At 35.3% G+C, this 15,000-nt stretch overlaps 3 protein-coding genes and 1 non-coding gene across 14 annotated transcripts in view; 3 read left to right on the top strand and 1 right to left on the bottom strand.

The window, feature by feature from the left end:
- LOC128029088 (diacylglycerol kinase delta) overlaps window positions 1-4,315 on the top strand; it is a 28,810-nt gene extending 24,495 nt beyond the window's left edge. For all 6 annotated transcript variants that reach the window (XM_052616588.1, XM_052616589.1, XM_052616594.1 and 3 more), the window contains 4 exons: window positions 914-1,033; window positions 1,105-1,222; window positions 1,297-1,427; window positions 2,504-4,315. In XM_052616588.1, the coding sequence (XP_052472548.1) occupies window positions 914-1,033; window positions 1,105-1,222; window positions 1,297-1,427; window positions 2,504-2,593 (459 nt within the window). In that variant the 3' untranslated portion in view covers window positions 2,594-4,315. The remainder of the gene's footprint in view (window positions 1-913; window positions 1,034-1,104; window positions 1,223-1,296; window positions 1,428-2,503) is intronic.
- Window positions 4,316-5,326: 1,011 nt separating this feature from the next.
- trnag-ucc (transfer RNA glycine (anticodon UCC)) lies at window positions 5,327-5,398 on the bottom strand. Its single transcript has one exon. It is a non-coding gene; the product is annotated as a tRNA-Gly (tRNA).
- On the top strand, window positions 5,371-10,342 carry ilkap (integrin-linked kinase-associated serine/threonine phosphatase). 5 transcript variants are annotated; one of them, XM_052616595.1, is made up of 11 exons: window positions 5,371-5,448; window positions 5,791-5,865; window positions 6,261-6,380; window positions 6,523-6,637; window positions 8,097-8,203; window positions 8,287-8,380; window positions 8,480-8,567; window positions 9,096-9,229; window positions 9,299-9,418; window positions 9,521-9,602; window positions 9,951-10,342. In XM_052616595.1, the coding sequence occupies exons 2-11, from the start codon at window positions 5,823-5,825 to the stop codon at window positions 10,089-10,091; spliced, it is 1,044 nt and encodes a 347-aa protein (XP_052472555.1). In that variant the 5' UTR covers window positions 5,371-5,448; window positions 5,791-5,822; the 3' UTR covers window positions 10,092-10,342. The 5 variants fall into 5 exon arrangements, with proteins under 5 accessions (XP_052472555.1, XP_052472556.1, XP_052472557.1 ...); XM_052616596.1 differs by lacking the exon at window positions 5,371-5,448 and adding an exon at window positions 5,457-5,650; XM_052616597.1 differs by lacking the exon at window positions 5,371-5,448 and having other exon boundaries at window positions 5,458-5,865; window positions 6,526-6,637.
- A 1,057-nt stretch (window positions 10,343-11,399) lies between these two features.
- The window catches only part of LOC128029090 (protein IWS1 homolog), a 12,320-nt gene continuing 8,719 nt past the window's right edge, over window positions 11,400-15,000 (top strand). Inside the window, exons 1-6 of one of the 2 annotated variants that reach the window (XM_052616601.1) lie at window positions 11,400-11,690; window positions 11,850-11,917; window positions 12,197-12,716; window positions 13,445-13,495; window positions 14,105-14,312; window positions 14,398-14,455. In XM_052616601.1, coding sequence (XP_052472561.1) covers window positions 11,663-11,690; window positions 11,850-11,917; window positions 12,197-12,716; window positions 13,445-13,495; window positions 14,105-14,312; window positions 14,398-14,455 — 933 coding nt within the window. In that variant the 5' untranslated portion in view covers window positions 11,400-11,662. The remainder of the gene's footprint in view (window positions 11,691-11,849; window positions 11,918-12,196; window positions 12,717-13,444; window positions 13,496-14,104; window positions 14,313-14,397; window positions 14,456-15,000) is intronic. The other variant, XM_052616600.1, reaches the window with a different exon arrangement.

A 15,000-nucleotide genomic window follows, 5' to 3' on the forward strand; every position in this document is an offset into this window, starting at 1 on the left:
CTATAACTTGCATGTGCATGAATACATGAATATATGAACTATAATTTGCAAATAGCTGAACCTTGTCATCATTTAAAAAAATAAACCTGAAATAAATTAAATATAAATATTAGAGGAAAAAAATATAACTGACATAAACCATGTTTAAGGTGAAGTACTAAAATAATCTAAATCTGAAATAAAAATAAATACTAATATAAAAAAACTAATCAAATGCATAAAAAATTAACTTAAATTAAAATGAAATATAAAAATATTTTAAATAATGTTGCTTTTATCTTCCATAATTATTATAAAAATAAAAAAAAGAAATTATAAATAGTTTGATAAAAATAAAAATTATTAATCTGATTTAACTAAATACATTTAAGAAAATTAATGAATACATAATTAAATAACACAACTAACCCGGGGTTATTAACTAAAACCATAAAAAAAATATTTTCATTACATACTTGAAATGAAAGAAACATTAACTGAATCAAATCTAATATATTGCTTATATAATATACAAGTATATTAATAATATTTTAAACTGATTTCAGCTAGTTATAAATGTTAAAGTACCAAAAGTACCAAAAATAAAAAAAGATTATATGTAAAAATGACTTAAACTTTAACTACATTTAAAGTCAAACCAGAAATATATATATATATATATATATATATATATATATATATATATATATATATATATATATATATATATATAAAATCTAAATATTAACAAAAACTATTATAGTAGATAAATAGTATTCAAATAACACCGCATCTAACAATACGATTATACAAAATGATATAAAAATCAGTTATCATCAAAGATGAATCTGATTGGTCCACTCTAAAGTGTCATGTGACTATGGATGCTAAAGCACATGTGAGTGATGAGTGTTTCCTGATGGTGTGTGTGCAGCAGCTGGATGCTCCTCAGAGAGATCATCTGAGCGCTGCGTTGAGTTCAGTCGCTCTGCAGTTACGCAGACTCACAGACATCAGCTGGATCAGTCAGCTCATCGAGCCGGCCGACGACGAGGTGCGTGGCGTCCAGCTGGTTTTGGGTGTTTCGGTGAGTGTGTTCCGGTCTTAAAGTGTGTTTGTGTGCAGGGTCAGCTGTCCGATTTCTCCAAGCGCACTCGCAGCGCTAAATTCCGCCTCGTGCCCAAATTCAAGAAAGACAAAAACAACAAAAACAAGGAGACGTGCGCCGCCCTCAACATGCCAGGTATGACCCGAGCTTTGACCTTTGACCTCTGACCTCGTGCATGAGTGTAACCCAGGTGTGTGTTGTGTGAGCAGTGAATACGTGGGGTGTGGAGGAAGTGGGCGTCTGGCTGGAGATGCTCTGTCTGTCCGAGTATAAGGAGATCTTCATCAGACATGATATCAGAGGACCAGAGCTGCTTCAGCTGGAGAGGAGAGACCTGAAGGTAAGAGCGCTCCACCTTCGGCAAATACACACACATTCAGATCTGGTGTCGGGATACAGGAGTTCTCCGAGGGCTGCAAGGGGTTAAAAACATTACAATAATAAATAAAGAAATGTTGCTTACATAAACCATAAATAAATTTGGTGTAAAAATAAAAGTAAATAAATAACTGATTTAAATAATAAATAAATAAATATTTTTTTTAAATTAATTTTTAATTAATAAGAATTACATTTGAATTACAAAAAGTATTCAGTTGATTTGATATATTGTAGAAAAAAAGCTACTTTGCATCAATTTTTGTCGGGGAAAGCGTAATAGAAATAAACTTTAATTTAATTTTATTTAAATTACAAAATTTATTTAAAACAAATACATTATATATATATATATGTATATGTATATATAAAAAACTAAAACATGAATGAATATATTTGAGTAAAATAAAAATAAATGATTGATTTAAAATACATTTTGTTAAAAAAAAATATTATAAAATATTAATTTAATATAAATAAATAAATTGATTAAAACAAATTAATACAATTAGATTTAAATAAGTCACATTGAAATAGGGTTATTATAGTTAACTAAAACTGGAGAAAAAAAAGAAAGAAAAGAAAGTTAATTACTTAAAAATAAAATAGAAATGAACTGAAAGTACAAAAAAAAGTGTTTGGTTTAAATTGAAGTAGGAAAATAACAAACTAAATAAACTAAAACTTAAAAACTAATAAAAAAGACTAAAACGCACAATAAAATTATTAAACCTTTAACTAAAATGAAAGTGAAAACAGAATTTCAAAAAATAAAATCTCGTTTAAAATATGATCAAAAACTGTGTAGTAAATGAATAACACTGCATTAAACAATATGTTGAAACATAATAGATACTAAATAGGTTTTTAATTGCTGTTTTACACATTTATAATAGTCATTTTTTACAGTATCCCTTGCCTGATCATGATCATATTTGATCTGTTTACTATGTTGTATACAGAGAAAATTGTGTACCGTTTGAGTTAAGAAATACAGACTTAAAGCATCGTGTGTGTGTGTGTGTGTGTGTGTGTCAGGATCTGGGAGTGACTAAAGTCGGTCACATGAAGCGGATCCTGCAGGGAATCAGGGATTTGAGTCGAAACAGCACAACCAGTGAAGCCTAGACGCTCCGCAGCCAATCAGATGCCTCGTTCGGACGTGACAGCTTCACTCAGCCAATCAGACGCTCCGTCACGACTGGAAGCAGCCATACTCCGCCACTCGACCAATCACAGTGCCTTCTGTCCTCCAACTGTGTGACATCATCGCTTTAGGGGAAATATTTTACTTGATAGAAGGGGGAGATTTATCATATAATGTAGAATGATTCACAGATTTAGCATTCAGCAAACATGGAATCACACTTTCACTTCCTTAAAGTAACAAATGTTTGTCAAATCATCAAAACGGAATAACTTCCTCCACCTGTCAAACAGCTTTTCCTTTCCGCTTTTAAAATGAAAGGTGTGGTGAATGTTGTTTCATACAACCGTGGGTCAGAAACCTTTAACTTGATGCATTTGGCTGATGCTTTTATCCAAAGTGCATTGCATAAAATAAAACAAAAACGTAAAAAAGTAAATTATTCAAATAAATAAAAGTGTGTGATGCCTTAAAATGCTGTCTAAGTAGGGAGCTCACTAGGTTTGGGATGGAGAAAGTTTCATGAGACCTTTAACATGTTGTTGTGACAATCAGCTGTATCGACCAATCAGACGCTCCGCTTTGCCCCGCTCTTCTTCCTGGATGCCTTATCCTTCCACCAGCTTTCTGATGAATCACATATCAGTCTGAAACACACATCTGACAGAGATATGTATTTGTTGTAAAAGAGCATCGACAGCAGAGTATTTCAGTCTTAACCTGGCGTGACGTGACACAAGCCATCTCTTTTATGCAAATCTGATTCCAAAGTAGCCCCGCCCACAGTGAAATCTCATTGGTGGAAAATCTCCAGTTCTCATGAATATACATCAGTGGTTTTTAACTAGACATTAAAATAAGCCAAAACAACTAAAAAACAATACTTTTCCAATTTTATTTCACATACTAAACAAGTATTTAACGAACAAATCTTGTAAACCCTGGAAAAGTCATCAAACTGTATGAGCATTTATATTAAAGCACATTAAACCAAGCTCTAAAACTGTAACTAGGTTTTATTTTCATGCATTTAATCCAAAGTGACTTGCATTGAATTCAAGGATAAACTGACAAACAAATAAATATCAAAAATAAAGAGGTGAAATAATTATTTTTAGTAAATTATAATAAATCATAAAATACCAAGCTCTAAAATATTTTAAATTGTAATAATAATACTTATGCAGTAAATTAAAAAAAAAACTGTAAGACTCATGCACAGTGGAGTCACAAAGGTTGAGAACCACTGCTATATATTATAATTATTATGGACTTTTTTTAACATGTTAACAGATAGAAAAATGTTTTTTATTGTGTTTCTAAATGCTTTTTTATAAACTCTTCTGGGATTGAACACCGACTGTGTCCGAGACAAACACTGACTTTACCCTTTAACTGCTTTACACACTTCATGTGTGTTTGAGTCTACACGGTGTGTGTGTGTGTGTGTCTCCTTCACATCTGGTCTTAATCAGACTCGCATCATGTCATATTGGACTCCAGGGGCGTCCAATCTCTCTGACTGTTAAATATTTATTTTATTGTTAAGTTATAACTTACATCCATGTGACACGGTCCATCTCTGATTTTCGTTTTAGTATATTTTAACTTTTTTTGTAAATAGGCCTTCACTAAGATTGTAAATAACTTGTTACTGTACAGTGAAAGCGTCTGTATTAAAACAAGCTCTGTGTAACTCTGAACTGCTGTCTTTTGTGTCACATATTAGTTATTTTTTACTAAACAGAAGCAGAGTAATAAATTACATTACATTGTGTCATTGTGCTGTACAAATATTTTTACTTTTATTGTTACAAAGTGTATATGATGGTATATTAACTATAATTTGCAGTAATTTTACATTATACAGTGTCATTTTACTGTATGTATATATTTTTTCTATATTTTAAATAACTTTTATAACGGTCATTTAAAAGCAATTTAATAAATAAATTACATAGTATCTTATTTTTTTAATAGAATAGTAATTTTTAACAAATTATAATCGTTTTAGTAGCAATGTATTAATAGTATATTATATTGAATAGTGTCATACCATACATATATTTACATTTTATTACAATACATTTTAGAAGAGCAATTTAAGTTAAGCAGGTTTGGAGGATATTTTATTTAAAAACATTTTTTTTACATAAATATTTACATAAAATTGGAACAGTATGTAAAAATTAATTATTTTTTTCCATTTAGAAAAATTAATGGAGAATGCATTAAGTGGAAGATTTCTGCTTATCAATGCTTTATAATGAGAGTGGATAGTAGCAGAAACTTTCAAATCCCAAAAATTGCACCCATCCATTATAAAAGAAGTTAATAAAAGCCTTCTGAAGTGAAGTGATGCGTTTGTGTAACAAAAATATCAATATTTACAACTTCATAAACTTTAATTATTGTATAAGTCTGGAAGAAGAATGTCATATATGCCTAGGATGCCTTGAGGGTGAGTAAATCATGGGCAATTTTTTTATTTTTGGGTGAACTAACCCTTTAAAATTAAAAGGACATGATATTACCGCTATGACCAGTAGATGGCGGCAGAGCATCACTAATTAATTTATGCAAAATTATAAATAAATACTTATACTTATCGGCAAATGTATTTTTCAATGGTGTTTTTGGTCCACGTCTGTTTTTTGAATGAGAGAAAAAAAAAAAAACTTGAATATAAATGAAAAAAAAAAAAAAAAAGTTGCTGCGTTGGCCGGGAATCGAACCCGGGTCAACTGCTTGGAAGGCAGCTATGCTAACCACTATACCACCAACGCTTAGCGTTACGGAAATATCATCGATAATTTTTTAAATGAAACTGAAACAAGTATACTTGCATTATAAAGTGTTTTGTGTTGCTTTGTGGGTATAATAACAGCTACTCACATATGCAATTCTATGTTCAATTATATTAAACATAATTTCGTCAATTTCATCCTCAGTTTCATTCAGTTAGCATTAGCTTGTTAGCTATTGCTGCATTTAAACACACGCTTTCAAACAGCGCCTCTCTTCGATCTGCTGATTAAGTCTCTTAACTTTTACAAATCCAGCATTAGACCTTTGTTACTATCTGTGTTATTATATTGATTTATTTTAGCGTTTGTCTACGAGTAACACGTGTTTGATTTGATTTTGACTGTCGGTGTGTATTTTTGTGGTTTGTCAGAAGCTAACAGACTGTTGACCTCTGCTTCAGAAATGGATTTATTTGATGATCTTCCAGAACCTACAAATGATCCAGGTTGGTTAATTCACACCAATAATGTAATAATAATCATCTTGCACGTGTGAATTGGGGATTTAGATGCAGATCTACACTAGAACTAGCCTGACTTTGGTATTGCCAACACAAATGTATGCAAAAATAAACAGTATTGTGCCTTATTAAATAACTAACGTGTTAAATTAATGTCTGTCTTAGATATGCATGCAAGCATATCACTCGTTTTGAGAATATGTTCTGCAAAATGCGTTTAAATGTGAGTGCATGTCAATATATGTGTGAGCCTCAGAAATGCTGTCCCTCCGTTTTGAAAGCAGCCTGTAGTTATTGATGCAGATGCATGTGAAGTGATTGAACACATCTCTCTCTTCAGTCTCTTGGTGTTAAGTATAATATGAGGCTTAATCGAGCAGGTCCTGTGAAAGCCAAGAAGCCGGAGGAAGAGGAACGAGGAGAGAAGAGGAAGAGGGACGTAAGCTCGCAGGACACAGAGGTGGAGGACAAGAAACAAGAGGAAAAGAAAGTTTGTAAAGGTTTTCAGCTTTTGCACACACGTTGTGTTGCTGATAGAGAGTGTGTTCGGTGTGTGTTTGTGTGTGTGTGTGTGTGTGTGTGTGTGTGAGAGAGAGAGAGGGAGGGAGGGAAGATCTGTGATGATCTCGGTCTCTGTCTCAGCAGATCTGCCGAAGCTGATGGGTTTTGTCTCAGCGAGACGCGGCGAACGAGAGGAGATGCAAGATGCACACGTCCTGCTTCCAGAGCTGACAGCCACCAACCTCCCCTCTCAAGTGTGAGTGATCTGTCTTTCCATCTATCATCCATCCATCTATCATCCATCCATGTATTATCCATCCATCATCCATCCATCCATTTTCCATCTTCCATCCATCCATCTATCCATCCATACATCTTCCATTCATCCATCATCTTTAATCCATCCATCCATCTTCTATCCATCTATCATCCATCCATTTTCCACCCATCCATCCATCCATCTTCCACCCATCCATCCATCCATCTTCCATTAATCCATCCATCCATCTTCCAATCATCCATCCATCCATCTTCCAACCATTCATCCATCCTTCCATCTATCATCCATCCATCATACATCCATACATCCATCTTCCTTCCATCATCCATCCATCTTCCAACCATCCATCCATCCTTCCATCTATCATCCATCCATCTATCCATCTATCATCCATCCATCCATCCATCCATCTTCCTTCCATCATCCATCCATCTTCCAACCATCCATCCATCCATCCATCCTTCCATCTATCATCCATCCATCATGCTTCCATCCATCCATCCATCTTCCAACCATCCATCCATCCTTCCATCTATCATCGATCCATCATACATCCATACATCCATCTTCCATCTATCATCCATCCATCCATCTTCCTTCCATCATCCATCCATCCATCCATCCATCCATCTTCCATCCACCATCCATCCATCCATCCATCTATCATCCATCCATCTATCCATCCATCTTCCATCCACCATCCATCCATCCATCCATCTATCATCCATCCATCATACATCCTTCCATCATCCATCTATCCATCCATCTTCCAACCATCCATCCATCCATCCTTCCATCTATCATCCATCCATCATACATCCATACATCCATCATCCATCTATCATCCGTCCATCTACCATCCACCATCCATCCATCCATCTATCATCCATCCATCATACATACATCCATCCATCTATCATCCATCCATCCATCCATCCATCCTTCCATCTATCATCGATCCATCATACATCCATCTTCCTTCCATCCATCCATCCATCCATCCATCCATCCATCTTCCAACCATCCATCCATCTATCCATCCATCTTCCAACCATCCATCCATCCATCTTCCATCTATCATCCATCCATCATACATCCATCCATCCATCTTCCTTCCATCATCCATCCATCCATCTTCCATCCACCATCCATCCATCCATCTATCATCCATCCATCATACATCCTTCCATCATCCATCTATCCATCCATCTTCCAACCATCCATCCATCCATCCTTCCATCTATCATCCATCCATCATACATCCATACATCCATCTTCCTTCCATCATCCATCCATCCATCATCCATCTTCCATCTATCATCCATCCATCTTCCATCCACCATCCATCCATCCATCCATCCATCTTCCATCCACCATCCATCCATCCATCCATCCATCTCTCTCTCTCTCTCTCTCTCTGTGTGTGTGTGTGCAGTTCTCGTCTGGCGTACTTCGCAGTGTTTGATGGTCACGGTGGAGCTCGAGCCTCACAGTTTGCTGCTGAGAATCTCCATCAGACGCTGCTCAGCAAATTTCCTAAAGGTAAATGCAATCTGCCCTGATCCTCCTCATCACACTCAAAGCTACATTAACGGGTTGTTCCCATAATGCATCATGATTTGTAGGTGACGTGGAGAATTTGGAGAAGCTGGTGAGGAAGTGTCTGCTGGACACCTTTCGTCAGACAGATGAGGATTTCCTGAAGAAAGCCTCCAGCCAGTGAGTTCTGCTTCTCTTGGTACGGCTGGATATGAGAGAAGCACCTGAGAGCAAGAGCACACTGTGTGTGTGTGTGTGTGTGTGTGTGTGTGTTTGCAGGAAGCCCGCGTGGAAGGACGGCTCCACAGCCACATGCATGCTGGTGGTTGATGATGTTCTGTATGTGGCAAACCTAGGAGACAGTAGAGTAAGTCTGAACATTAAAATTGAACTTATTTCTATTCAAATGTTTTGCTCTTAAATGAATATAGTTCACCCAAAATGAAAATATGCTGCAATTTACTCATCATCAGGTCATCCGTGATGAGGATGAGTGTGTTTCTTCATCAGGTTTGGAAAAATTTAGCATTGCATCAGTGTCTCATCAATGGATGTTCTGCAGTGAATGGGTGCCGTCAGAATGAGAGTCTGATAAAAACATCACAATAATCCACAGCACTCCAGTCCATCAGTTAACATCTGGAGAAGACAAATCTGTGATTTTGTGATACTCTCATTCTGACGGCACCCATTCACTACAGAGCATCCATTGATGAGACACTGATGCAATGTTACATTTCTACAAATCTGATGAAGAAACAAACTCAACGTGACTTTTCAGTGAACGTTCATTTTTGGCCGAACTATTTCTTTAAACATCAAATTTGATTATACTTCTTCGGATTTCAGTGATACCACAATGCAAAACATCATACTATTTTTGTGTGTGCATCAGGCAGTGCTGTGTCGCTTGGAGCAGGCTGAGGATTCTGGGAAGAGGAAGTGTGTGACTCTGGCTCTCAGTAAAGAGCACAACCCCACCATATACGAGGAGCGCATGAGGATTCAGAGAGCGGGCGGCTCGGTCAGGTGTGTGTGTGTGTGTGTGTGTGTGTGGGATGCGGGTCACAGGTGATGTAACCGGGTGTGTGTTCGCAGGGACGGCCGTGTGCTGGGAGTGCTGGAAGTGTCTCGCTCCATCGGTGACGGTCAGTATAAACGCTGCGGAGTGATTTCCACTCCAGACCTGCGGCGCTGTCAGCTCAGTCGACATGACAAGTGCGTTTAACACAAACACAGCAGTTATTCTCACTCTCATGTGTTTCAAAGCTTGTTTTGAAGGATTTAGTGTTGTGTGTGTGTGTGTGTGTGTGTGTTTAGGTTTGTTCTCTTGGCATGCGATGGGCTTTTTAAAGTGTTTTCTGCAGATGAGGCCCTTCAGTTCGTCCTCAATATTCTAGAGGTGTGTATTTTAATGCACTCATATTTTCTGTGTGTGTTAATATTTCTATTGGCCAGGATTATTAAACTGAACTTAGTTACTTAAAAAAAAAATTACTTAGTTTTTAATTAAATAAAATATAAAGACTGCATTAGTATGATAGATAATATTGTCATTTACTATAACCTGAGGTACAAAAATAAGAAAAAAAAATTTAAATATAAAAACTATATAGACATACATATTTTGTAAATAAAAATGAACACTAAAATATTTTTTTTTTAAATTCAAAATATTACAAAAAATTCAAATAGTATCTTGATACTAAAATGCTTTGTGTATCGTATGTTAAATGTTTTTATTTTGTAGAATGAAGCTGTGGAGTTGAAGGAGGGGCAGAGTGAGGGGGCGGGGCGATTTGAGGCCGCTTGTCAGCGATTGGCCAGTGAGGCAGTGAGGCGGGGCAGTGCAGACAATGTCACTGTCATTCTGGTCTCTATTGAGTTCTGAAATCATCACACACACACAGACACACACACTTCCGTTCAGAATCTTTTCTGTCACACACACACACACACACAGATACACGTGAATGCATGAGTTCAAAGGTTGAAAAGATTGAAACTGTGGTTTATTATTGAGACGTTTGAATTTTTTTTTCTTTTCTTTTTTTCAAAGCAGGACTTTTGAAACCACTGTGTCAGATTCTAGTACTTGTGCTGTTTAGCATCAGATACTAAATAAAAAACTTTTCTACGGCCTCCCAGTATCCTTGTCCTCTCTGTGTATGTGTCAGTGTGTTTGTCAGTGGATAGTTTCACTTGTATTTTAAGAGTCAATGTGCACTGATTGTTTACAACATCAGAAATATCAAACCTACGTGTACACTTTTGAAAGAGCTTTATTTAGTATTTTTGACCTTTAGTATTTAATTTAGACAGCAATATTGTGTTAATATAAGTAATTACAGGGTTTTTTTGTGCACATTTGGGATTTTCAGTTTATTTCCTTTTTCTCATTTTTTTATTTCATTTTATGTTTTATTTTTTTTATTTTTTAGGGTTTATTGTATTTTAAATGGTGTTGTATTATATATTTTTTAATTTAGATGTTATTTTATTTTTGTTTTATTTAATTTTATTAGATTTTTCTTTTTATTTGACTGTATTTCATTTTAGTAGTGTTGTTTCATTTTGTTTTATTTCTTCTATTTTATTCTATTTTAGATTTAATTTTATTTGTAGTTATTTGTTTTTTATTTTATTCTATTTTATTTTTAGTTTATTTTCTTTTATTCTATTTTAGATTTTATTTATTATTTTAATATTATAATTAATGCATTTATTTTGAAAATGCAAATCCACATACAGCTACATAAATTACATTAAACAATCTACACAGACTATAATAAATAATATAATTGTATTAACTAAATTATATCATTATGTGAATTAATTTAAATATTTATTTTTCTTAGAAATATTAAATTATTTAAATTGTAAAGTATTATCGTAATATTTATTATACTGTCAAAAAAGATTTTATTATTCAATAATATGAATATTTTTTATAAAAAACTTTTTAAAATATATTATTAATGAAAATATAATAAAATATAGTTGAATAATAAATGTATTTAATTAAAAGCTTATATTAGCATATTTTAGTATTTAAATAATTGTCACCAAATAGCAATATTATTTTAATTCCATCCATTCTTTTATCCAAACTAGAGAACGTGCCTTCCGTGCGTTTGCGAAGCTCCGCCTCTTTAAATTACGTTTTGAATGACGCAATTTAAAATCGACGCTGCTTCCGCACGCATGCGTCCTAGAGCGGTGAGACCATTTTAAAGGAAGAAAGGAAAACAGGCATAGTTACTGACAATCAGTAATAAATCAACAGTTTAAAATAATTAGAGCTATGTTTGTCCTGACAAACCCGGAAAGGTAAAAGTTCCCCGCGGATCCAACAGAAAAACAGGCTTCCGATACTCCAGCTCAGCGTCTGTTCTGAGTGTATTGTTGTTATTGGGGTGTGTGAGTGAGTGAGTGAGTGTGTGTGTGTGTGTGTGTGTGTAGATGGATGGAGACGAGGAGATCCGCTCAGGTACAACAACACAACACATTTACCATAGTATTTCTTGACGTAGCATGGTGTATGACTGTAATAAACATGCGTTATAATGTTTTTTTGTCGTTTACTCTTATGATAAGCATGAATTACCATAAGATGCATCCAAGAGTCTTTGGATTTTTCTTTGTTCAGATGATGGCAGCGCTACTCCAGTCCAGGATGAGCCGGAGGAGGCCAGACCCCCATCACCACCGTCTGAGGTCCGTCTGATGTTCCGGTTTATTACCAGATGCTCTGCAGTGAATGGGTGCCGTCAGAACGAGAGTCCAAACAGCTGATAAAAACATTACAATCATCCACATGAGATGTGGTTTGGATTATTGTGATGTTTTTATCAGCTGTCTGGACTCTCGTTCTGACGGCACCCATTCTCCGCAGAGCATCCACTGATGCAATGCCACATTTCTCCAAACCTGATGAAGAAACAAACTCATCCTGATCAGATTCATCATTGTTTTCTGATTGTTCTGCTCACACAGGATGAAGGCAGTGATAACGAGGACGCGGCTCACGGCAGGACGTCTGAGAACGCAGACAGCGGCTCGGATCACGAGGCCCGTGGAGGACGAGACGGGAGCGATTCAGAGCCCGAGCCGCCGCGGCCCGCAGACAGCGATGAGGAAGAGGAGGGCAGCTCTCCTGTGAAGCGAAGAGCGAGCACCTCGGACATGGAGGAGGAACAGGAGGAGAAACCACTCCCAGCCAGTGACTCCGAGCCGGAGGAAACAGAGAAGAGACACAGCCCTAAATCAGACGCGGCCAGTGATTCAGACGAGGACAAACCCAAACAGAAAACTCAGAGAGACTCTGATGCAGAAGAAGAGGAGGAGGAGGAAGAGGGAGGGAGGAAGGAGAAGGGAAAGTGGAAAGCTGTGATGAACTCAGACAGTGATGAAGAGGAGGAGCGACCGAAGCAGGAAGCAGGAAGTGATGAGGACGAAGGACCCAAACGACAGGCTCTGGCCAGTGATGATGATGATGATGAAGATGAGAAGCCTGGTATGTTTTACTTAGGATCAAATAAAAAATTACTTTTAGTATTATTTAATTACAATATGTGTATATATGTGTGTGTGTGTGTGTGTATTTGTGTGTGCGTGTGTGTGTATAATTTATATGATTATTTATAAATGTGTTGTTAATATTGCTTATATGCTGTTAAACATTTTAAATAAATATGTATATTTATATAATAATTTTAATAGTAATAGAATAACTTACATATATATATTTGTGTGTGTGTTATATTATTATATTATATTATATTCCTAATGAATTTATAATCTCTGTATAAAAATAATAATAGTATTTTTTACAAATGCAGTATTGTTGTTAATATAATATAGTATATAATATGCTATTATTTTAGGCTGACTGTTATAATTGTATATAATATTGTAATAATCATTATAAATTTGTGTGCGTTCTGTATTATAACATTAATGAATATAATGATTATAGAATTGTGTTTGTCATAAATTGACTTTTTTGACTACTACTGATTATAATAGTTATATATTTATTTTTAACTCCGTATAATATTAAGTTTGTTATAATAATCTCTCTATCTATTTTTTATTAATTTATTAATAATATTGTTTAGGGTGTTATTGCTATTTCATTTATAATATATTCATATATCAGTTTAATTTAATTCTAATAATAATAATACATAATAAGTTTATAAATTAAAATTTCACTGTATTTTGTTGTGAATTCTCTTTCAGTCAAGAGGAAGAAAGCCGTTCTGTCAGACAGTGATGAAGATGAGGAGAAAGGTAGAGTTACGGTCAACTTTCACTGTATGATGTCACATAAGGATGATGGTGATGATGAATGTGATGGTGATGAATGTGTTGGTGATGGTGATGAATGTGATGATGATGAATGTGATGATGATTAAGATGGTGATGATGATGATGGTGATGAATGTGATGATGATGATGGTGATGAATTTGATGATGATGATGATGGTGATGAATGTGGTGATGATAAATGTGATGATGATGATGAATATGGTGATGATGATGGTGATGAATGTGATGATGATGATGATGAATATGGTGATGATGATGGTGATGAATGTGATGATGATGGTGATGAATGTGGTGATGATGATGGTGATGAATGTGATGATGATTGTGATGATGATGGTGATGAATTTGATGATGATGAATATGGTGATGATGATGGTGATGAATGTGATGAATGTGGTGATGGTGATGATGATGAAGGTGATGATGGTGACGATGATGATGGTGATGAATGTGATGATGATGATGGAGATTAATGTGATGATGATGCTGATGAATGTGATGATGGTGACGATGATGACGATGATGATGATGGAGATTAATGTGATGATGATGGTGCTTGTGTCTCTGCAGAGGTGAAGAAGAGCCGGCTGGTGTCTGATGATGAAGACTCCGGCAGTGATGAAGGCTCTGGAGCTCCTGATAAGAGTTTAGCAGCTAAACTGAAGGAGCTGGGCTCAGACAGCGAGGATGAGGAGGACACGATGAAGAAGGACACAGGGAAGAAGGACGAGACCGCTCTGTTCGGCAGCGACAGCGACTCTGGCGACGACGAGGAAGAGTCAGTAACGCTCTTCATCTCTCTCTCTCTCTCTCTCTCTCTGCCTCTGTGTGTGTGTGTGTGACCGTCTCCTTCTGTCCCTCAGGAAAATGATCGCAGACATCTTTGGAGAGTCCGGTGATGAGGAAGAGGAGGAGTTTACGGTGAGACTGCATCAGATTTGCATAATTCTCTCTAGTCGAGTCACATCTATTTTTACAGGACTTTATACAATATTGTTACATAATATTGTAGGTTTTATATATGCAAAATTAATTATGAAACAAATTCAATCAGCTGTAAAGCAGCTCTACAGAAAATATTTTCATTAAAAAAAAATTTTAATATTAAGATGCAATTTTTAAACAATATTTTGAACAATATTCTTGTTTTTATTTGGATATTTTGTTGTTAATTTTAAAGTTTTAGCTGTGTTGTTTTGTGTTTTTATTATTTAGTTTTTAATGAGAAATATCACTTGGAATTCTGGCAACAATCTGAAATAATAATTTTATTTATTAAAGAAAACAAAATCTTATTTCAGTAGATGTTTATTTTATGTGATTTTTAAAAAAGAAATGAATAATAATTTTTTATCAAAAGTTTCTCTACTGATTGAATCAAATGCAATTTTTTTCTTGAACTGAGTCATTGAATCAAACGGTCCGAACAAACTGATTCACTTGAATGAATCAGACTGCGCAGCACT

Source organism: Carassius gibelio, chromosome A15 (genome assembly GCF_023724105.1).
Source record: "Carassius gibelio isolate Cgi1373 ecotype wild population from Czech Republic chromosome A15, carGib1.2-hapl.c, whole genome shotgun sequence".
In the NCBI taxonomy this organism is placed as follows: Eukaryota; Metazoa; Chordata; class Actinopteri; order Cypriniformes; family Cyprinidae; genus Carassius; species Carassius gibelio.